The 23,548-nt window shown below is 39.8% G+C and overlaps 1 protein-coding gene across 3 annotated transcripts in view; it reads left to right on the top strand.

The window, feature by feature from the left end:
• Nucleotides 1–23,548, top strand: part of Flt1 (fms related receptor tyrosine kinase 1) — a 187,255-nt gene that overhangs the window by 83,181 nt on the left and 80,526 nt on the right. For all 3 annotated transcript variants that reach the window (XM_070003052.1, XM_070003054.1, XM_070003055.1), the window contains exons 11-14: nt 2,046–2,160; nt 9,843–9,951; nt 16,347–16,655; nt 21,594–21,740. In XM_070003052.1, coding sequence (XP_069859153.1) covers nt 2,046–2,160; nt 9,843–9,951; nt 16,347–16,655; nt 21,594–21,740 — 680 coding nt within the window. The remainder of the gene's footprint in view (nt 1–2,045; nt 2,161–9,842; nt 9,952–16,346; nt 16,656–21,593; nt 21,741–23,548) is intronic.

A 23,548-nucleotide genomic window follows, 5' to 3' on the forward strand; every position in this document is an offset into this window, starting at 1 on the left:
TTGTAAAAAACAATTTTTACATGATACAGAGTCTAGGTATAAGCACCATCGTGGAATTATTATTATTGTAGCTCTGATAGGCATAAAGATAGCATTGTGGTTATATTTGAAAAAAAAAAAAAAGTCTTTGAAGCATACTGGATAAGAATGGTAAGAATTTGGGATTTAAGCCGGGCGCTGGTGGCTCACACCTGTAATCCTAGCAACTCAGGAGGCTTAAATCTAAGGATTGCGATTCAAAGCCAGCCCAAGCAAGAAAGTCTGTGAGACTCTTATCTCCAATAAACCACTCAGAAAACCATAAGTGGCATTGTGGCTCTAGTGGTAGAGCACTTGCCTTGAGCTGAAGAGCCTGAGGGACAACGCCCAGGCCTAGAGTTCAAGCCCCAGAACCCCTCCCCCCCCCAAAAAAAGAAGAAGAATTTGGGATTTAATATAAAAAAATTCTAAACAGAAAAAAAAAAAGAACTCAAGAGCTAGATAAAGCAAATGTGGCCAAATCTTAATCACTATGAAATGAAATAAACAGTAATGAGCATAGGATGCTGTTTAGTGTAAAGCATTTGTCTGATACACATAAGGCCCCCTGAGTTCCATCCCCAGCAAAACACACACAGACACACACACAGACACACACACACACACACAATCCTGATTGATGGGAACATATGGTTTATCACGCTGTGCTTCTACTTACAAGTGTTTGAAAATAATGAAAACTCTCCTATTAATATTATATATCATGTACTTTGTATCAGTTCATATGTTTACCGGTGTTTAGAGTGCTGATTATATGCTAGGTCTTTGCTTGGCTATGGGGGCAGGTAAATAGACAGATGTAGCATTGTCCCCCTGTATCAGTTGTCCCTGTAGGATCTCAGAAGTCTCTAAATGGACTATAAATGTGCAGGGCACATTCCAAACCATATAATGGGAAGAAAAAGCTGGACCCAGCAGACTGGGCCATTTAACATGTGGGGACTTTCTCAGCTCAAAGTCCAGAGAGGATAAACAATAGAATTTTTCTGATCTTCACAATCTCTTCTCTCCTACTTTCTTCTTACATTATCTTCCTGCCTTTATTTCATATAAGTCATTACTGATTTGGGCCACTTAAAATGAGCTACTCATTCTTTCTGGAAATTGGTCTTCAAAATTCTTCCTGATTGGATAAACTCCAGAATCTGCCTGAAACATGAACACACTCAAGACCAGCAAGCTTTCTGATCACACTAGTTCAGAAGATAAAAATATAAAATAATTAGATGTTTGGGAAGGGAGTGATAGATCTTATGGACCTTAAAGCCAAATATCAAGAGCCGGGTGCTAGTGATTCATGCCTGTAATCCTAGCTACTCAAGAGGCTGAGATCTGAGAATCATGGTTCAAAGCCAGGCCAGGAAGGAAAATCTGTGAGACTCTTATCTCCAGTAAACCACCAGAAAACCAGAAGTGGCATTGTGGCTCAAGTGGTAGAGAGCTAGCCTTGAGCTGAAGAGCTGAGGGACAGTGCCCAGGCCCAGAGTTCAAGCCCCTTAACTGACCAAAAAAAAGCCAAATATCAATACCTTTATTTTATAATGAAACACTTAAAGACTAAGAAACAAAAGAATTTGTCACCATATTCCCAAAACTTGAAAAGAAGTAGACTGAATTTAATAACTACTCTGTTTCCATATGAACCTAATTAGCACTGGAAAAAAAAATAAGCTGTCCAATGGAATAGTCTGAATAAAAGCCAGCCTTTGTAGATGTGAAATGCTAGTGTTTCCCTGAGGTTTCCATTCATTAACTTTACTTGCCCTTATGTTGCATGTTACTTTCAACGTGTCTAGATTGAAATACATTTGCTATTTTTAAGTTCTAGGTATGAAGATAGGAAATAAAAAGTTTAAGGAAAAGATCATTTGCATAAAACTTGTGATTTTGTTATCTAAAGACGTCTCCAAACTTTTACATTTTACCTGTTACAACCGGCTGGACCATGCAACAAAGCAAAATTGTGATAACTTACTCTTTTTGGTTTGGTTTGGTTTTTTAAATAGGTGTGACTTTTGTTCTACCAATGAAGAATCATTTATCCTGGATTCTGCCAGCAACATAGGAAACAGGATTGAGAGCATCACCCAGCGCATGGCAGTAATTGAAGGAAGAAATAAGGTACTATTCATAAAAGTGATTAGTGGGATGTTCTCAAAATACACTCCTCAGTCTCAGTTCTAGGTTTGTTGGAACCTGAAGCAATTTAAATACTCAAAATCAAGAGAGAAGAAAGGCAATACCTGACATATGTCTTTGTGGAGAGAAACATGAAGATTATTCCAAGATAAGGACTTGTCCTTAATGAACAGGTGGAGCTGACATGAATATCAGACAAATGGTCTACACACAGTGGACATATACAAAATAAGATCCCAGGAAACGATAGCTAGTAAAAGACTTAAACCATCCTATTTCATAAAATGTCATGTTTTCCCCCCTGTCTTTGCTAGGGCAAAGCCTAGGTTGGGGTATGCAGGTATACATGGTCTATCAAGACTTTTCCATCTCGGGGCTGGGAAGGTGGCTCAGTGGTAGAGCGCTTGCCTTGCATGCCTGAGGCCATGGGTTCGATTCCCCAGCACCACACAAGCAAAAAGGAAAAAACCGGAAGTGGCGCTATGGCTCAAGTGGTAGAGTGCTAGCCTTGAGCTGAAGAGCTGAGGGACAGTGCCCAGGCCCAGAGTTTAGGCCCCACGACCGGACCCAAAAGAAAAAAAAGATTTTTCCATCTAATGAAGTCCCTGCTCCTCTCTCTCTGGGCCCTGGCAAATCACAGTGGATTGCAGAGCTAGGGCCTGCTTTCCTGTTGAATTAGGGAAAAATGTACTTATAAATCTGCTATTCTCAGGCACAGGGATAGCGATGCTTTAAAAAAAAAACGATGGGCTGGGAAAGTGGCTTAGTGGCAGAGTGTTTGCCTTGCATGCATGAAGCCCTGGGTTCAGTTCCTCAGTACCACATAAGCAGAAAAAGCCAGAAGTGGCACTGTGGCTCAAGTGGTAGAATACTAGCCTTGAGCTGAAAAGCTGAGGGAGAGTGCCCCGGCCCAGAGTTCAGGCCCCACAACTGGCAAAAAAAAAAAAAAAAGAAGGGAAAAAATCAGATTATTCCTTGCTGAAATGTCTCTTTATGGCAACACGCCTTGATTTTTGAGTAAAGATGGTTAACTGTTGGATTCTTACAAAAAATTTATGAGTATAATTTCAATAGAACTTCTAGTCTGATTTTAGAATTTTATCTACAAAAAAAGAGATAAGGAAATAAAATGGAAAATGAGAAAGGTATCTTTTCTGATTAGATTGAATTAAGAAGCAACCCAGTTCCATATATAAAACTCATTTTTTAAAAAAATGGTGAGAAGCTAGGCGCTGGTTGCTCATATCTGTAACTTTAGCTACTCCTTAGTAGCTTAGTAGGCTGAGATCTAGGGATTGCAGTTCAAAGCCAACCCAGTCAGGAGAGTCTATGATACCCTTATCTTCTATCAGCTACCAAAAAGCCAGAAGTGGGGCTGTGACTCAAGTGGTAGAGTGCTAGCCTTAAGCATAGAAGCTCAGGGACAGAGCCCAGGCCCTGAATGCAAGTCCCAGGACCAGCACAAAAAAATAAATGATGAGGTGGAGTTACAACTTGGCTAAAATCGAAACAACTTTTTCAGACAGGCTTGAAATAAGCCTATTGTATTGTAACTTTATACTGGGGCAGATTGATGGGCACCCTTGGTCCTGGGCTACCTGACTTATATTCAGGAGCCCCAGGATCAAGCTCCACCCCTTTCTGTTGCTATAACAATATGCAAATCAGCTAACAGCTCTCAACCATGGTTTTCTACTTCCAACAAATGGAACTATGATGTTGCTCTATCTAGCTTCCTGATAGAAAGATGGCATGGAATAGCATTATGAGAAAGGCTCTACAAATACTTTAGTAAAAACAATTGACTTATATACCCTAATTCAATTCTTGAAAACTGTAATCATATACAAGAAAGAATATGTATTAAACAATTATTTTCATGTTTTAAAAAACTTTAAACACTAAAGAAGGCAGAAATATACAGTGTTCTTATCCTACAAGCAGCTCTAATAAGCTCAAAGAAAATTACTGATTTCATACTCAGAATTGAGGAGAATTTACTAATTTCCAAATGATATGGAATTTTTTTCTTTTACAATTAATACTGTTCTGTGTTTTTCTGTACATTTTAGGAAATAAATTAAAGTCCCAACTTAGACCACACTGATCCCTTTATCCGTGGTCATACAGGTAACCTGTATGCAATGCTACTCCCTAGATATGGGTGGGAGGGAGCACTCACAATAGCTTTATTATTTATTATTGGAGAATTTCACGAACTTTTTTTATGGTTGTTTGGTTTGCTCCCCCTTTGTTGTTTTGTTTAGTTGTTTAACTCAATGTGAGGTAAAGAAGAAAATAAAATTTAATCCCTTCTAGTAAGTTTTGGCCCAGATTTTTTAAAAGTGAGTCATCAATTAGAGATGATAATAGCCAATGTGAAGTTTTCATATTGTTTAAATGACTTGCCACGACACTTGGGTGTATGAATAAGGAATAGGAAGTTGAAGGAACCCTGTGTTAGGGAAAAAATAATAAAACCGGAAATGTGTGTCACAGCGTCGATTCTGTAAGGCTGGAGAATCGTGACAATTTGAATGTTGTAGCAACATTCCTACTACAGTCATTTGAAGGCACAGAAGTGTGTCTGTGTTGAATGAGACAGATCCTTGGCAGCAGCAACTACACCAAAGGATTACAGCTGTGTTTTAGTTGCCACTGGCCCCCAGTTTGTTCTCAATTCTTATGTAGTATTTCTCCATCAGTTGGCTTTAATGTGCCACCCTATGTTAATTTTAGGTTCTTCCATGACCTTTATACATTGGTTTCTCCCTGAATCATTTAAAAGCAAACTATATTAGAAACATCCTGAGATTAAAATCACTCTTCCATATATAGATTTTTTTAAAATACTAGTTCTGGAAATTAGGCTGAATGACACATCACCCCATTCATTCTATTCCATGTGGTGGATATGACATTGTAGGAGTGAATTACTAATACTTAGCAAAGGGGAAGGAAGGAACATGAAGAAATCCAAGCTTACAGTACTTGATAACAGTTGTCAGGAGTAGTTCCTGGGTCATAGAAAATAGGCCAGAGGATGGAAGTAAACTCTTTAAGAGTTTGCTTTAAGAGTGTAAAATTACAGTGGGCCAAAAACCTCTCTAAGGCTGCTTGTCTCATGAGTTAATCAGCAGAACTCAAGTGTGTATATGTGGTACGCTGGTGATTGAAGCTAGCATGTGCTTTGCATATGCTAGACGACTGTTCTATTGTTGAATGCATCTCTGGCTCTTGAATTTTTGAACCTGGATGTCATCATGTAGCCCAGGTTTGTCTTGAACGAAGGCTTTGCTGTCTCTGCCTCCTCATGCTGAAATTACAAGACATGTGCCACCATGCCCAGCTTAAAATTTTTAAACATTGTAAATTGATGAGAATTAGAAGCAGATGTAAAAGAATGTCAACCTTATCTTCTGACAGAGAGGAGCTTAGAAATCCTAATTTCATTTTAGCACTCCTCCTTTCTGTCTGTTCCTCAGCCCTCTTTCACTGATTGTTGGTGAAGAATGAAAACTAATTATAGAGCTAATACAAGCAGACGGCCTTAAGACATTTTTTGGTGTGCCCTATAAAACAAATGATTATGATTTCCAACACCTGTTTCAGCTCAAACCTTGGCACTTTCCTTTGAAAGTAGTCCAGGTGATATTTGGTGCTCCAACTGTTATTTTCCATTTTTCCCCCCCTTGGAACAATAGTCTTTGGTGGTGAGCATACGGAAAGAGGTGTGTCCCTTAAACACAGATTTGTGCATCAACACTTACTGTGCCACTAGAAGTCACCTTCTGGTCTAACCAAATGACACTGGCCCTACCGCTCATACTTGAGCTCCGTTTTCTGACCTTCTAGTCAAGTACCTTTTGTCAAGAAACTTTTATGTTTTATGAACATAAGTTTTAAGTTCATAGTTTAAAAATAATCTCTGGAAGAGACATTTTCATAAAGTTGATTATTATAAATTTTTCTTCTGTAATTCTAACCTCTTTATTAATAATATTTTCAAATCACTCATGATATTTGAAAAACAGCTTGCTGTTTGTGTAAACTGCTATGAAAGCAGGAAGCCAGCATCTCTGCATATAGTGGCATTTAGCTTATGTGATTTATTCCTGCTGATCAAAGGAGGTATTCTCAAGGAAAAGCCAATACAGAGTGGACAGAGCTTTAGATCTAGGTTATTCAACTTAAAGTGTTTCAGTGGGAAAGGCAACACAAACAGCACACAGGCTCGAGTTAAACAGCCTGGGGCAGATGTTCTACTCAGGCTGGTCTATGGGCCTGTGTATCATCAGTCCATCACTTAATCTCTCATTTGCTCTGTCTGTACAATAGGGTAATGAAACCATCCCATAAGAATATAGGGAAGATTAAATGAGATACTACCTGTAAATTGTCTTGTACTCTGTCCATTACATAGCAAGTACTACACAAAGGTCCCCCAAACAAGGAAATAATGTACACATGTATCATATCAGCTTCTTTGATCTTAAGGGCTTTAGTGAGGTGAATTCTGAAGTAGGTCTAACTATGATTAAGATGTTTTGGAAGGTATTCAGGCAAAGAAGAAGGTATGAATACATTCTTTCTTCATGGTTTATCATCTGGCATGATTCATGTCACTTCTGGGTACCTCAGTTTACTTCTGACTGCATAAAAATTCTGATCTGATTTATGTTGGAATCTTGAAAATAGCTATAGTCATTCTCAGGTACCTGCCCACATCTCAGATGAGCACTCTACGATTTGAGCCCCAGTGTTCGCTGTGTATTACCCAGGTCTGAATATAGCAATTGTATACATGTGAATTGACTTTTCTTGCCACAAAACAGTGCTTGTTCTTAGTTGCTCTGAGTTTAGTGAGATGGAAATCATTTGAATAAACGCCCAAACACAACTATGGATGCAGATCATTTCACTGTCTGAAATTTCAAACATCCTCAAGCCAAGAGAAATAGGGTTTCCACTTACTGAGCAACAATAAATCTGAGAACCCAAATAAGTTTCTTCTTAGGAGAAATATTTGAGAACTAAGATAATAATAATTTTTTAAAAGATTGATATCAGCTCTTTAAAATTTCCCACCTCTTATCAAGATTAATAATCAAATTAAGGGGGAAAAGATCGAGCTCTCCTTCAAACATATCTCCATTAGATATTCGCCTTTGTATTAGTGTTTTCTTACAAATAGTAGGACATGCATTTGATCTTAAGATAGGAAAATTATTTTCTGTGAGCTTAAAAGTTAAGAGTAAGAGCCAGGTGCCAGTGGTTCATGCCTATAATAATCCTAGCTACTCAGGAGGCTGAGATCTTGAAGCCACCCTGGGCAGGAAAGTCCCTGAGACTCTTTTGTTTTGTGGGGGGGCCCAGTCGTGGGGCCTGAACTCTGGGCTTGGGCACTGTCCCTCAGCTCTTCAGCTCAAGGCCAGCGCTCTACCACTTGAGCCACAGCACCACTTCCGGCTTTTTTCTTTTTGCTTATGTGGTGCTGAGGAATCAAACCCAGGGCCTCAGGCATGCAAGGCAAGCGCTCTACCACTGAGCCACCTTCCCAGCCCCCCCTGAGACTCTTATCTCCAATAAACTACTCAGAAAAAAGCCAGAAGAGGTTCTATGGCTCAAGTGGTAGAACACTAGCCTTGAGTACAAAGAGGCTCCCGGACAGCACACAGGCCCTGAGTTGAAGCTCCAGGAGTAGTAAAGAAAAAAAAAAAGTTAAGTCATACACATTTCTGGTCCCCTTGCAACATTTGGGAAGTACCTTGATAATCATGCAGTAGCTGTCTGCTAAATTGAGGAAAAAATTGCCATATATTACAGATATTTTTTGGGAGGGGGAGTGGGGGGAGATCGGTCATGGGACTTGAACTCTGGGCTTGGGCGCTGTCCCTGCACTCTTCAGCTCAAGGTGAGCGCTCTACCACTTGAGCTACAGCACCATTTCCGGCTTTCTAGTGGTTTATTGGAGATAAGAGTCTCACGGACTTTACTGCCTGGGCTGGCTTTAAACTGCGATCCTCAGATCTCAGCCTTCTGAGTAGCTAGGATTACAGGCTTGAGTCACTGGCACCCAACTCAGATATTTTTTATTAATACACGGAGTTTATGAGTAGCTGTAATTAAGCAGATACTCCCAACAAACAAGAGAAATCATTTGGAGCAATGTTTTTGTTGGCTTAAAAAAAACAACTCAGAGCATATTTTAGTCTTCTTTAGATAGAAATACTGTAATTTCTTAATGGAAATAAGATACCACAAAGTACCTTGCATATTACTTAGCCGCTCAGAAAAATATCAGGACCCTTCTCAAAGACAAAGAATACATTTAGCACCTAGGAAAGCCCATTACCATATGTGAGCCTATGCATTAATGTCAACCTAGAGGTCACTTGATCATTATTTTTTAGTTAGGACACCCAAGTGGTGTCCTACAATTTCACAGCTATAGTGCACTATAGCTGTGTATAAGTGTGTGTATGTGTGTGTGTGTGTGTGTGTGTGTGTGTGTGTGTGTGTGTGTGTGTGTGTGTGTGTGTGTGAATTAAGTCTTAAAAACTAGCCTTTTCAATCAGGCAATCCTAGCTACTCAGGAGGGTGAGATCTGAGGATCACGGTTCAAAGCCAGCCCAGGCAGGAAAGTCTGAGACTGTTATCTCCAGTTTACCACCAAAAATCCAGTAATGAAACTGTGGCTTAAAGTGCTAGAGCACTAGTCCTGAGCAAAAAGGAGCTCAGGGACAGAGCCCAGGCCCTGAGTTCAAGCCCAAGGACCTGAACAAAAAAAAGCAAAACAAAAAAGAGCAGCACTAAAATCTAGTGAAACAGTATTACATTAATCCACAGTCTGTATATCTGCATTTTTCTAGAAGAGGAGTTGAAAAACTGAACTATTACATAACTTGTGTAACCTACATACAAACTCTTAGTGAGCTTTTTGGCATCCTGTAACCTTAAGGCCATATGGGGCTTGCATGCCTCATACTTAGAGCTCATACAAGAAATTGTTTGGCCACATACTTCTTTTTTTTTTTTTCTGAACATGGGACCTGAACTCTGGGCCTGGGTGCTGTCCCTCAGCTCTTCAGCTCAAGGCTAGCGCTCTACTACTTGAGCCACAGCACCACTTCTGGCTTTTTTTGCTTATGTGGTGCTGAGGAATCGAACCCAGGGCCTCACGCATGCAAGGCAAGCGCTCTACCACTGAGCCACCTTCCCAGCCCATCTCTTTGTGTTCACTAGAGCACAGGAGCCTCTGGTTACCATTGGCATTTGAGCTCTCAGGTCCCCAAACAAGGGAAGGCCTCAGCCTCACCTGTTCCTCCCATTGATGTGAAATGACCACCTCATGGGGTGAGACGTGCAGTCCCACAGCTCAGGTCTGTTCATTGTTAGGCCAGTAATACAAGATAAGCCTGAAACCCTCATATGAGTCGGATGTCATGGGCTCCGGTCTCCTGAGGACCTGCTTTCCTGTTATTTTCCCATTCTTGCTGGGGCTCAGCAAGGAGAGAACTTTCTGGTAACCACCCACCCATGCAATATTATCTTTGCTGAATGAATGGGATCGTTGAATCATTTCAACCTCGAGAAGCCGCTTAGAGATGTTCCAGTGGTTCTCTGTCCCATTGCCAGCTAAAGTTTCTTTTTTTCTTTTGCAGATCGCTAGCACCTTGGTTGTGGCTGACTCCAGGATTTCTGGGATCTACAGTTGCATGGCTTTCAATAAAGTAGGGACTGTGGAAAGAAACATAAGCTTTTATGTCACAGGTAAGCAATGTATTCTATATATATCCAGAAAGACAGTCTGGTGACTTTGGCCTTTTGATGCTGTTTGCATTTAGTACACTTATAGCTTGAGTGCTTTTTTTTTTTGGTCCAGTTTTAAGTACCTTCATCCTTGTTCTCAGAAATAGAATGCTACAACATCATTAGCTCTCCTGAAGAGTTATTTCCCTGAATTCTCTTTTAAGAGTTATTTGTGTTTGTCTTTTTTCCAGACTGTATTGCAAATGTGGGATCTCGTATACTCACTTTTGAATTCCCTTTAGTACCTAACACAAGGTTTGGCACACTGGTTGCTCCCTAACAAAGAAACCAATGAGAACACCAGTATAAGAATGCCAGTTAAAATGCAGTATTTCTTTTAGCCTAGAAGTAAGTTAAGTAATAGAGACTGATGAATGAGGCTCTCCTATAGAAATCTGAAACTAAACTTGGCTAAATATAATTAATAGGCTATTTTCGAGCATGTAAGAATTAATCATTTTAAATATGATCTCTGCAAATCTTACAACCTCTGAGGCACACAAATGGCACTCCTTATGTCCCTGCCATGGGTACAGGAAGGAAATAAGTAGCTCAAAGTATAAAAACAATTGCCTGGCTCCATACAACCCCAATTTCGGAAGAAACCTAGGCAGGCTGCCAACTCCCTGGAAACTTCACACTGCATGGGGCAGGCTGCAGACATTGTCTACAAGTCTCCAGAAAGAAAGAGGCAGGACAAATTTCATAAGATGGTTGGCTTGTCAGATGATAGGAACCTTTTGGTAAGTGAGCCAAGCCCTAGTTTCCCTGGGCCATGGGACACATCCTGCAGTTGATTCTCATAGTAGATCAGAGCCAAAAGGCAGTCAGAGAAGATACTCATCTTCCCAGTGCTCCCATATGATCAGAGGAGAAAATGGCATCAGGAGAGTTGAGGAGGAGGTAGACAGTTGAGCCATGCTAGACCAAAGCAAGCCCCCTTGTGTCACCAGACAGAATCAGGTAGAAAGCACTTCTACATCCATTCCGAGTAGGGAAGGCCTTCCCTTAGGAGGGATTCTAATTAACCTCATCCAGACTAATTCTCAGTGAATCCAGATGACTTGGATGAATTTAATACAAAGTTTCTATTGTTCTTCATATTTGTTGGGAAACAAGTTAATATCCAAATCCATGGATTTAGAATATTAAAAATGGGAGCAATTGCTTTGTTCTTTTCTGAACGTTCAACAATTTTGCAACGATTTTATAGGCACTGGCTATTAAACCATACACTTCTTCTTGGCACTGATCACTTGTTTTTAATCAGCTGAAATAAATAAACGGGATAAAATGTAAAGCTTAGAAGCTACAGGTAACCCATAGGTACCACGTCAGATGGTACAGCTCAAGGCCTCTGAGAAGGAAGCAGGATGGAGGGGCCCTGGCTAAGGGTAGAATTTGAATAAAGAGAAGTAAGAGGCTAAGACTTGCCCTGACATTTCCAGATCCAAGGCAAGAGTTCCATTGGAGACCCACAAACCCTTCATCTAACCACTGACAAAGTTGAAGCCATGCCAGAAGCCTTTGCATGTCAACATAACCTTTGGAGGTCCCAAAATCCAGGAGGAGTTTAGAACCTTGGGACTACTCTGAGTTGCAGAGTAGGACACAGTGCAGAAGGCCTTACTCCCTGACCCTCTCTCTTCTCTGTGAGGGATCATGTACCACTTGTGTGGTCTCCCCAGTCCATTGAGTGTCTCTCCTCCCCCCCCCCCCCCCCCCCGAGCCAGGCCTTTCTATAGAGTCATCTCTTGGCTATTTCTTCAGTTGACCTAGACAAGTGGTCTGACTCAGGAGGGGAGACCTCTGGAAAAGGAAAAGGTCTGAGCCAACTTAGAAGCAGATTTGGGATCAAAGTTTGGGGGATTTCTGGGATCACAAAGCCCCTGGCATAATCACAAAGTCCCCAGGAATGGACTGACACAGGTTCTGGATGGAAATGTTCCCCATGGATTCCTCATAGAAGAAGGAGATGTCCATGCCAAATAAAGTCAGATAAAGACTCAGGACAAGGACACTTTCATGCCTGGTGTGAGTATAGTTCCAGAAGAGGATGTGACAAGCATGGAGATGAGAGACAGGCTCACATCCTCCAAATATGCCTGCCAGGAGCTCCTGGATCTTTTCCTCTAGAAACTCAAGAGTTTGTATATCTTGAAAATGAACACAAGTTCAATGAATCCAGTCCCCATTGTCTAGAAAATGCACTTTCTGAAAACTTCTCTTTTACCAGTCCTGAAAAGTTCTAGATTGGATTGGTGATGGATAAAAATTACTATATTCACAACTTTTTGTTAGCTAATTATTATCTTTTTCTTGCTTGAACCTTTGTCCCAAGATTTATCCTTAGTCAAGACTAAATACTCCTAAGAAATCGTTTGCCTTATGTCTGTTTTATGGAGAAACAAATGTGTGTTCAGTGCTTATACTTGATATAGTGAGAGTAATTCTTGAAAAGTAATTTTAGAGCTATAAAGTATAGATTTGGATATTTATTGATCCTCATTTCAGTTATGTTGCCCTTTTTTGAAATAGAGAAACAAATTGTGGTGGCTCATACCTATGATCCCAGCACTTAAGAGGCAGGAGAACTGAGAAATGAAGTTCCATAGTGGGACTGTGTCCCAAGAAAAATAAAAAGAAAGGAGAAAAAAATAGCAAAACACAAAAGAGCCAGGAGCTGGCTTCTCACATCTGTACTCCTATCTGCTCAAAAGGCTGAGAGCTACGAATCATAGTTCAAAGCCAGCCTGGCCAGGAAAGTCCATGAGAATTTTCTCCAATTACCCACCAAAAAGCTGTAAGTTGAGGTTTGGCTCAGATTATAAGAATGCCAGCCTTGAGGGACAGTGCCCAGGCCCTGAGTTCAAGTTCCCAATATTAGTATGCATGCGTGTGCATGTGCACACGCGCGTGCACACACACAAAAGGAAAAGTGGTTAACTATGGCTCTAACCTGTACATTGCAATTATTTGAAACAAGTAAAACTTCCTAGGAGCTGGCTTTCTTCAGAGAATGCTATTTCCATGTTTGTGTTTAAGTCAGATTTTCTCCACCTCCCCCGATGAACAAGATCGCCTTCATCTTTCTAAGAGTCTAAATGTCTTAAGTGCTTGTCTCTCATGAACTTCATGTCCAATCAATTCAAAGCATCTACTTGCAATTTGCACCTTTGTAGAGAAATTAGTATTTCCCTTTATCCTAGGTTGAATATCTTTTCTAAGCAAGTGTTGACTCTTCTCCCCAATACCCCCTAAGACGCTATGAATGTGACTACTGGACTGTTGACATTATTTGGTGATGACAATGACTGGGATGAATGTGCCACAGATAGGAAAGTGTGGGAAGATTGCTTGTTTTCACTTTAGATGGTTAGAAGGCAATATTTTCCTTGGGTCTGTTTTTATACTCAGGGTTTTAAAATGTCATTGTGAATTAAGAAGAAAATCCCTCTGGGTTCATTAATCAATTGAGGACATTTTCTTTATCTTGCATCTTCCATGGATCAAAAGAAAATACCAAAGGGGTTAGCTTGGGCGCCTGGGGCTCACGCCTGTAGTCCTAGCTATTTAAGGGGCTGAGATCTGAGGATCCCAGTTCAAAGCCAGCCCACTCAGAAAAGTCTGTGAGATTCTTATCTCCAATGAACCATCAAAAAATCTAGAAGTGGAGCTGTGGCTCAAGTAATAGAGCACTAGTTTTACGGGGAGGGGCAGAAACTTAGTGCCCCAGGCCCTGAGTTCAAGCCCCAATATCGACATGAAATTTTTTTTTTTTAAGTACCAAAGGAATTACATTGAGAAATAGATAATTCTGCTTAAGAGGCTGTTTGGTGACTTCAACCAAATTAGCTTCAGTTAACTGTCTCCCCACACAAGAAACTGATCTGGAGATGGATTTGCTTCTTTTCTTTTCCCCTGTGTATGTTTTTGCAATTTTGCTGGCACTCAGCGTGGACTATGGGTGTGTGAGCAATTACAGAGGGTGAGACAGGACCAGCACTGCCTTATCTCCCTGGCTTCCCAATGTCACTAAATGCATTTTATTTTGAGATTCCTGGTGGTGCTTGGCAAAGATAAACAAAATCTTCCATCAGGAAACCTGTGAGCTATTTCCACAGGAAGTTTCAAATCACTAAAGTAAACAAAAACTCTCTACATGATCTCAGTGGTGTTAACTGGGCTTGCTAAGGGTTCTAACGACCAGGATAAAACTTCATATGTGAAAAGTCGGTGGTCATTTCAGAAGTGATCTTGATTTCATAGTATCTCTGACCTACCATCTGTGTAAAAGTTGTTTTGTTCTTCATACTTGGAAAATGTCCAAAATGTAAAAAGATACTGAGTTAAAACAGCTATCACTAATTCCTTGGAAGTATAAAATGACTATCAATTACTGTTGTATCTTCTAACACATTCTTAGATTTTTTTTTTCATTTAAAAGCAGGGAAAGCTGCACTAGGCTCTTCTCTCTCCAGCCACTGTCCCCCCCCCCCACTTCCAGGTTTCAAATGAATACTTTGGCATTTCTTCAGACGTGACACTTTATAATAAAGCCAATGCCAGAAAAATCAGAAAAAACAAGCAAAGTGAGATTTAGGAAAGAGTTGATACGGTATCTAATTTTGGACTATTGTCCTCTTCAGGTTTAAAGGTTTCTTTATAGCTTTGTGTGCAAAGGATAATAACAACAACAATAATAATAATAGCATCACATAGAGCTTTTCATCTTCAAAGCACTTTGTCAAATGTTGGCCCAAATTCTTTGCTCAAATAAAGATACACCATTAGTAACAAGCAATGGGAAGGTTTTGAGAGTGATCAGCTCAGGGCCATAGCTGAAGATTTTTTTAAAGTCTTCCAGTGAAATGGTCCAAAATGACACTAAGGGACTTGCAGCCTATCCCTTAAGTAATGAGGCTGGGCAGAATGCATGGGATGTTGTTGATAGAGATGGAGATGGAAGGAAAATGAAAAGAAGGTGAGCTGGGATAGACAAGGGACAAAATGGCTTTGAGTGACAGCTGCCTTAGGAATAGGTTTGAACTGAGTAAATATGATTTTTTTTGAAGTCTTGTGATGCTGATCAAACACCAGGGCCTAGCTAGGCTGTACTGCTGGGCTCCCCCTCGAACCTTAAATCAGGTTTTAAAATCAGCTGCCTGTGATGGAGCTCTTTCAGATGAGTTGTCTATATTTTTCAGAAGCAATCTTTGCTCTTTTATTTCTGAGTCAAACCAGCTCCATCAAAGGGATCCTGAGTAAGGAAAGAGTCCCGGTGCCCTCAGCTTCACTATGCCAGAAAAGAGCAAGGGGGGAGGGAGTGGGATGCAGCTCCTGTCACTGGAGAGGATAGGACTGACATGGTATTGAATGCCAGGTACCTGTGGGTAAGTGTCCCATGCTGTTTTTGTTTGGTTTGGTTTTTGTTTTATTTACTCATTTATTTACTTATTTATTGGTGTTGGTACTGGTGCTTGAACTCTGGGCCTAGGCACTGCCCCTTAGTTTTTTCACTCAGGGTTGGCACTCTACCACTTGAACCACAGCTCCATTTCTAGCTTTTTTGGGGTGGTTAACTGGAGATAATCTCACAGACTTTTCTGCCCTGGCTGGCTTCATCCTCAGATCTCAGTGTTCTGAGTAGTTAGGATTACAGGTGTGAGCCATCAAGGCCCAGGCTATTTTGAATAGGTTTGCCTGTACAAGTATTATTGGGTTTTAGGACCATGATGCTCAAGTTACTTTACTATTTTGTCCTCTTCAAATTCTCACTTCTCAGTAGGAGGATTGGATATATAAACAAATGGGGAATGAGGTTATTATCCCAAGTTGGAAAAAGCAGCCGTTCTACTGTGAAGAGCAAATTCTGGACAAATAAAGAAAAATCACCATCTTAATGAACTGTTTTTCATTTCCTGCCTCATTTTTGATGGAATGAATTCACCTGGTTCTTCCCTTCTCTGTTTGATCCATTCCCCTAAAATAAAAAGTAAATACTATCCTCTTTAACGTTAATATTGAGAGAACTTGTATCATAATAATATACTCTTTTTCTTAGTGCCAGTACTGTGGTGTGAACTCAGGACTTGGGTACTGTCCCCTTTCTTAGTTTTTTTTTTTTTTTTTTTTTTTTGCTCAAGGCTGGCAAAGAGTCTCATGGACTTTTCTGCTCAGGCTGGCTCAATTTTAAGACCTCAGCCTCCTGAGTAGCTAGGATTACAGGTGTGAGCCACTAGCCCCTGGCTGTATCAGAATAATTCTTAAAACTTTTACTATCTTAAGTCTCTCAGACTATTTCCTGAGACATCAGTTTCTCTAGGAGCTAAAGTTCTTCCTTCTTAATTTTACAGATGTGCCAAATGGGTTTCGTATTAACTTGGAAAAAATGCCCACAGAAGGAGAAGACCTGAAACTGTCTTGCACAGTGAATAAGTTCTTGTATAAAGATATTGTTTGGATTTTACTGCGGACGGTCAATAATAGGACAATGCACCACAGCATCAGCAAGCAAAAAACAGCCATCATTTCAGAATACTCTATTACGCTTAACCTTGTCATCAAGAATGTGTCTCTGAATGATTCAGGCATTTATGCCTGCAAAGCCAGGAATGTCTACACAGGGGCAGTGGTCCTTCAGAAGACAGAAGTTACCATTCGAGGTGAGCACTGCACCAAAAAGGCTGTTTTCTCTCGGATCTCCAAATTTAAAAGCACAAGGAATGATTGTGCCACACAAAGTAATGTAAAACATTAAAGGACTCTTGCTTAAAAAAAAAAAAAAGTAACAGTTCCCTCATATCAGCTTGATATATTGTCACTGTTGCTAACTTTGAGCTTGGAGGAGAGGTTTCTCCACAAATGATCGGAGATGATAGGAGTAATGAGACCCCCCTGGGGGGCCAATTCAGGGCTCCCTGGGGCCCGCCTGGTGCCTCTTTGGATTTGGAGGGTCCCTGCACTGCCTTCTCTATGTGTCTGCTCTTGCTGTCTTCTCCTGCCTGATAAGCAACAACTTGGAACTGATCCTTTCCCTCTACTTTGATGCCAACCTCTTTTTATTTTTAAGTGGTGAAGCTGCACGAACTGAATAACTAAAACAAATGCTGGTTTCTGCCAAAGATGGACAACGAATAAGTTAATTTTTCAGCTCAGACTGAGTACAGTTGAATTGAAGACTCTGTTGGACTTCTGCCTGGTTTGACTTTGTCCTATTTCATCTGCTCCTGGTTTTGTAAATAGCACGTGAAATAGCAAGTTAGAATGCTTATTTATTTGAAAATGCTTCTTCTTTTTATATTAAGCACGCTGATCTTCAACTGGAGTTTTCTAACATGGGCCCCCTAGATTGCAAGACTGTTGTAATTCAGTAAAAAGTTTCCTCACTGTGTGAATTAGGAGTCCACCCAAGTCATCCCTGCTCCTTCCTCTCTTTCCTTTCAGGCAATTAGCACCCCAGTAGGGAGGCCAGGGGTAGATTTTCCTCCTCCTTGCCCTAGACTGGACTGACAGCCACTTATGACACCTGACAGTGAATGGAGCTGTCACTTTAAATAGTTCCATCCCCTGGGTATTCTTTTGAAGAACTTCCTCATGTTAAAATGATAGCATTCAGAGTTGGTCCATGATCAACTTATTTTTTCGCAAGATCAACTTATTAAGGAAATACTGCGACCACAGATACAATGCATTCTTCTAAATATCCATTGCAAATCTATCCATTTAAAAAGAGTCCACTTTCCCCAGATGCAAATGTGAATAGGATTTTTATGGGGATTAAGAAATTGTCAAACTAGGGAAGCAGGGTTGAAGTCATTTCAAATACATGTCTTCTTTTTTTCAATTATGATCTCTTGTTTTAAGCTTCTATTTGAGGAAAAATGAATTCTTTTCAGCAATTTATTATACATTGTTCTGGTTTCATTTAAGATTGATCGTTATATGTAATTTACATGAATGACAGAAGAAGAAAGACAACAAACTTATAATGACCAAAATAGCAGTCACTGAGAAACAGAGTGGCTAGGCAGTTCAATGGGAGGTGACAATATGACAGCTTTTCAAGCTTGGGAACTCACCAGCCTGTTTCCTCCTTTAGGTAACAAGACTGTGTCCCACGGCTAAACTTGTCTTTCACGTGGGAATTGCTTTTGTCAAGTGTGAAAGAGTAAACAATAGCATTTCCCCTAATGCCAGGTTTATGGAGCCCCCAACGCTCTGAAAACAATTAGTAACCTGGAAGTTGTCAGCCCAAAGGAAAGAATAATCAATTGTATCTTGAAATTTTACCTATGGCTCTTTGGCCTGGCCTCTTTGTTCATTATAAGGCAATGAGCTCCTTCAGAGAACAATGCCTTAACCCCACAGAACTCTAATGCCTTGGGTTTTGAGGAAAGCTTAAAAAGCAAATGGAATGACGAATTGGCCACCTACTTTCCCCTCATTGCGATTTTTGTGGGGAGAGAAGGTGTTCCTATTCCAGGAGATGATTTTAAGAATTCTGTGGACTCATTCCTTGTTCATTGCAATTAAGCCTTTCAGAAAGATTTTTGTAAAAAAGAAAAGGAAGAATGAAAAAGAAAGAAAGAAATGAAACGATTGAGTAGGGTTTTCTTTAGTTATTCTGTGGGGGTATTAAGTGAGGTAAGGGTAAGAGAGAACAAAAGAGCCTACAGAATAAGGCTGGAATTGAGGGGTATGAGGCTGGCTCCTCAGCCCCATTTCAGATAAAGGAAAAGCTATGCATCTGTGGGCCTGAACACCATCTGGAGGAAAAGAAGAGCCAGTGGGGCAGCTACCTTTGCCTAACCAGTAGAAATGTTCTCTTACATCCAGTTTCCTCAGCTTTAAGGGACCAGTGACATTTTGTTAAGTTTTGGAAAGCAGGCTTCCAACAAATATGTATGGATTCAATGTACCTTTCTTATTTAAAATGTTTTGTGTAGTTTTTTAAATTACGGTGTATGAAGTGAGAGACGGCAAAATACGATTCCTAGGCTGAGTGGTCGTTGAGAAAGTAGCTGAAAATGAGATGCTTGGCATAGGAGGACTTCTTTCCCCCAGAAACAAATCCTAATACTGTATTTTGTAGACTGTTTATGTGAACCCTGTATTTAAGTGATTTTATGTTTATTCTGCAGTGGGTGTTCCGTTGATTTTTGCTGCTCATCTGAAGTTTGTATAGTACACACAGGGCCTTTGGAGTTCTCCGTGACATTTTTGTTAACATAAAATGTTCTCTTCTATATAAGCATTATTTTCCAATTCACCTGTCAGGGAAATCCAAATCCTGTCTCTGTTGATGGTGTTATAGATTGTAGTTACAAAAAATAATGTGGGAGTTATAGGCCTCATAGTTAGACTTTCTTCTTGTAAGACCTAAGAGCAATGATAAATTGTATTTAATTCATTAGAAATAGTCAACTGTACTGGAGAAAAAAATTAAGAGTGTAACTCACAAACTGGGTCTTAGTTTTAAAGGAGATAGGCCAAAGTTGGCTTGTCACTGTAAAAGACACTAAATGAGTCATATGATACTGTTATTTCTCATCTCGTCATGTTTCTCTGATATGTTTAGGGTGTGTGCTGCATAAAAATGTCAAAAGTGTAAAGAGCAAGCATGCACAAGTCAGCATAAATTGAAGATTTTTGTATGGGGCTGAATTTCAATTAAGAAAAGCTTTTGGCAGATTGCACAGAACACAAACAGAAATACTGTAAAGGCTCTGCCTTTCATTTCAAGATAGGCTAGGAAAGCTCTGAAGGAGGCAAAAGAATCATTGCTTTTTTTGAAGAAAGTTTGACAAATCAGAGTACTTCCTTCAACACTCTTTTTCCTTCAGATTTCATTTTATATAAAATGAGAAGACTAATGATCAGTTATAAAAATCAAATTTTATTAAGAAATCTATTCTCCTAACCGATAGTAATCCTGCACACTATAGTACTTCCATATATTATCAAAGTTACATGGTAATATACTTTTTACTGGGATATCTAAATGGCTTTAATCAATGCTAATCTAGAGAGCATTCCTGCAGGAATTTAAAGAGAAAGGTTTGGGAACTCAGCAGAATCCTATAGGGCTGTAGAGTCAGTCTTTGCCATGTGTCACCTTTTATTTTTATTAGGCATAGGGCTTGAATTCAGGGCCTGTCCCTTACTGTCCCTGAGCGGTGGTAGACCATCTTCAGTCACAACTCCACTTCCAGTTTTCTGGTGAATAACTGGAGATAAAAGTCTCACAGACTTTCTTGCCCAAGCTGGCTTTCAATTGTGATCCCCAGATCTCAGCCTCCTAAGTAGCTAAGATTACAGATATGAGCCATCAGTACACGGCTGTGTCACCTTTTATAGTGATGTAATCGCTCTTTATCTTCTTTCATGGTATTAGTTCACTGAGGTGAGGAGATCCAAAGTCATCAGAGAAAGCTCACGCTGTATAATTGAAACCAATGGTGCCGAATGTGTAAGGCTATGCCAAATCTTTTCATTTCTCTTTCAGGATTTTCAGTACAGAGGGAAAGGGAAGATTTAAGAGACTGAAAAAGACATTAAGAGTTTTGTTTTTTTTTTTAATTCCCCCTTGAGCTTGAACTACCAATCCAGTACCCACCTAACTAGAATGTATACACATCAGCAGGACTGACTGACTACTTCATTAAATAGACACTGTACTCATTGGGGCATTGGGGGTACTGTTGCTCCTATGTGGGATTTTAATATTGTAATGTGTTGCATCGTAATGTATTAAATTCATGTTGTTGTATTATATTGGTTGGCATTTTATTAAAATTGTATTGTATCATATTTGTATGTTCTAAGAGAAAATAATATAAAATATAATATTTGTACTATTATATAGTGCAAAACCTACAAATCTGTGCCTCTGCCTCTTGAATTAATCCTTTGGTCACTTACTTACATTTGAGAAGAGAAAGGAGGAAAGGAACAATCAATAAAGCTTTCACAATTTAAGAATTCTTTTGTTTGTTCTGCTGCCTTTCAACTTAGGTTACAGGGTGACAAGTACATACTCTCGTGAATATCAATAAAAATCCATACAGAAAAATTGATAAAATTAGGCTGGAGGTGTCATTCAGTGGTAGAGCACTTACCTAACATGTAAGAGTTCCAGAGTTTAATCTTCAGAAATGAAGAGAAAAACATGAAATTATACTAACCCATCACTATAGATGATTATCAAAAATGCATTATATGAATCTACATACCAAACTATATTTTTTGTTTTTAGCTTGTAAAATAGTATATGAAACCCTTGGGTTTTAGAAATGCATTTCTCAAAAAGAAAAAAAAAAGAAAAAAGGGAAGGAAATGAGGTAGACAAAAACCTTTGTATTAAATATAAAATCTATGGGAGCCCTTGGTTTTACTGTATACTAACACACAGCAATTTATTGTAGCATCTCTTTAAAAAGGAAACAGGAGGTTAACTACTGAGAAGAAAGGAAAGGAAATGCAACTGCAACCTATGGTCGAGGTTGCTGTTTGTCCCTATATTTAAAATGTTGACATGTACCTACAATAAAAGAGAAAAGTTGACAGACAAGTAACCACAACTGCCTTTCTTTCCTCTCTAGATCAGGAAGCGCCACATCTCCTAGGAAACCTCAGCGACCACACGGTGGAGATCAGTGGCTCGGCCACCTTAGATTGTCATGCTAGTGGAATTCCAGAGCCTCAGATCACCTGGTTTAAAAATAACCACAAAATACAACAAGAACCTGGTAAGGCACACTTTTTCTTATATTTATTCCTTACCCTTGCTTAGCCCTTTCCCCCTAACTTCCCTATTGCCTGCTTCCCCATACCTAGAACCACTTGCTGATACAGCAAAAATTGAGCTCTGGTTCATGCCCATGGAACCTTCTAATATGGAATGTTTGGGTGGGTTCTTCTATAGTCCTAGCCCTATTTAAAAAAAAATCTTACAGAATCTATACAGTTAGAATGCTTTAGTTAATAAGAAAGAAATGAGTAGAGCTACCTAGACAATGTGTTAGTTCACCTACACAGCTGGGAAAGTGTGAAGTTTGATTTCTTGACTTGAGCACCTGCCGAACTCTGCACACCTGACATGTATAAAGTTCAGAAGAGTAGAAGTAGAACTTTTTAAATTTTCCCTACACTAAAATTTTAATGATTTGGAAAGCAGATGGCTATTCTGACTGCTATTTTATCATGTTGGTTAAAAAACAACAACAACAAAGGTACTTTCTAAACTGAGTTGTTATGGATTTATTTTCTTGCAACAAAAAATATTCTTAAAAACAGGTACATGTCCACCAATGAAATATAAACCCTAACTAATGCCCGCCTCACAATTACACATTAAACTTAAGCTTTTGATTAATAAAATAAAAATTAGCAAAAATAAAATTTCCACCCACCTGGCATGTACAAGGCCCTACTACCACAAATAAAATAAAATTAGAACATGATTTATTTGTAAGGGTCCAACAATATAAATCAAATAAGCTACACTATGGAGGAGTCCTTAAATGTGAATCCTGTACTCAAAATAAAGCTTTCATTTCAGTCTGACTCACTGGACAAAACGTAATGAAATGACTCAAATTTTATGGTTTTGACACCTATCTTAGAAAGGTCTTGTATTCTACAGGTCCCAGTCTACATCACATCATTTTTCTCCATAAAGTAGCCCCTCCTCTTACATTGACAACATAGACTTAATCATCCAATCAAGGATGAGTCACTTGTCCACCTTAGCCAATCAGTCACCAGATGGTAGATTCTAAATACTTTCTGAGAGCTTTCCTTCCCTCTGCTTCTTGATCTTACTGGTTTAGGAGCTCGCTTGTTACCTATCCTCTGAACATCTTCAGTCATCTCTTGGCTTGTCTCCTCCTTCCTTCTCTTCTCCATGTTTGTTTTCCACACACTTGTCTAGAATGCAGGGGTGATGCTGTTACTTCCTTGTTTAAGACGCACTGCGGCTTCCTGTCATACTGCCTAAGCCACTTCAAGCATCTGACAGAGAAAGCCCTGGACACCTGGTCCTGCCTGCTTTAATTCTGCTCCTCCTCTGCTGTTTTGGACTTGCTGCTCTAGCAGTGCCAAACTCCTGATCTATCACTGCACATTCTGTGCTGAATCTGCCTTCTAAGCTGTTTAGTTCTTGTGTCCTTCCACCTCAAGTGCCTTCCCGTTGGCTGATCTGAGAACCAGATTCATGGGCCCCTCTCCCATAAAGAGGAGCTCTCCATGAGTCTCTTTAACATAAGGTTTTTACTTCTCTTTTACTGAGGTTTTCCAAAAACTGCAATCCTTCATTCATATGTCTGTATTACACACATTTCTTCTGTTACTATATTCCTCTGTATGTGTGTGTGTCTGACTGTCTGTGTGTCTGTGTGTGTCTGCCAATACTGGGGCTTAAACTTGGGACTTGCATGGCTTTTTCACTCAAGGCTGATGCTATACCACTTGAGCCACTCCATCCAGCTTTTTGGTGGTTAATTGAATGTAAGAGTCTTATGAACTTTTCTGCCCAGGCTGGCTTTAACCCTTCCTT

The sequence above is a fragment of the Dipodomys merriami genome, unplaced genomic scaffold (genome assembly GCF_024711535.1).
Source record: "Dipodomys merriami isolate MVZ:Mamm:240054 unplaced genomic scaffold, mDipMer1.0.p SCAF_6, whole genome shotgun sequence".
In the NCBI taxonomy this organism is placed as follows: Eukaryota; Metazoa; Chordata; class Mammalia; order Rodentia; family Heteromyidae; genus Dipodomys; species Dipodomys merriami.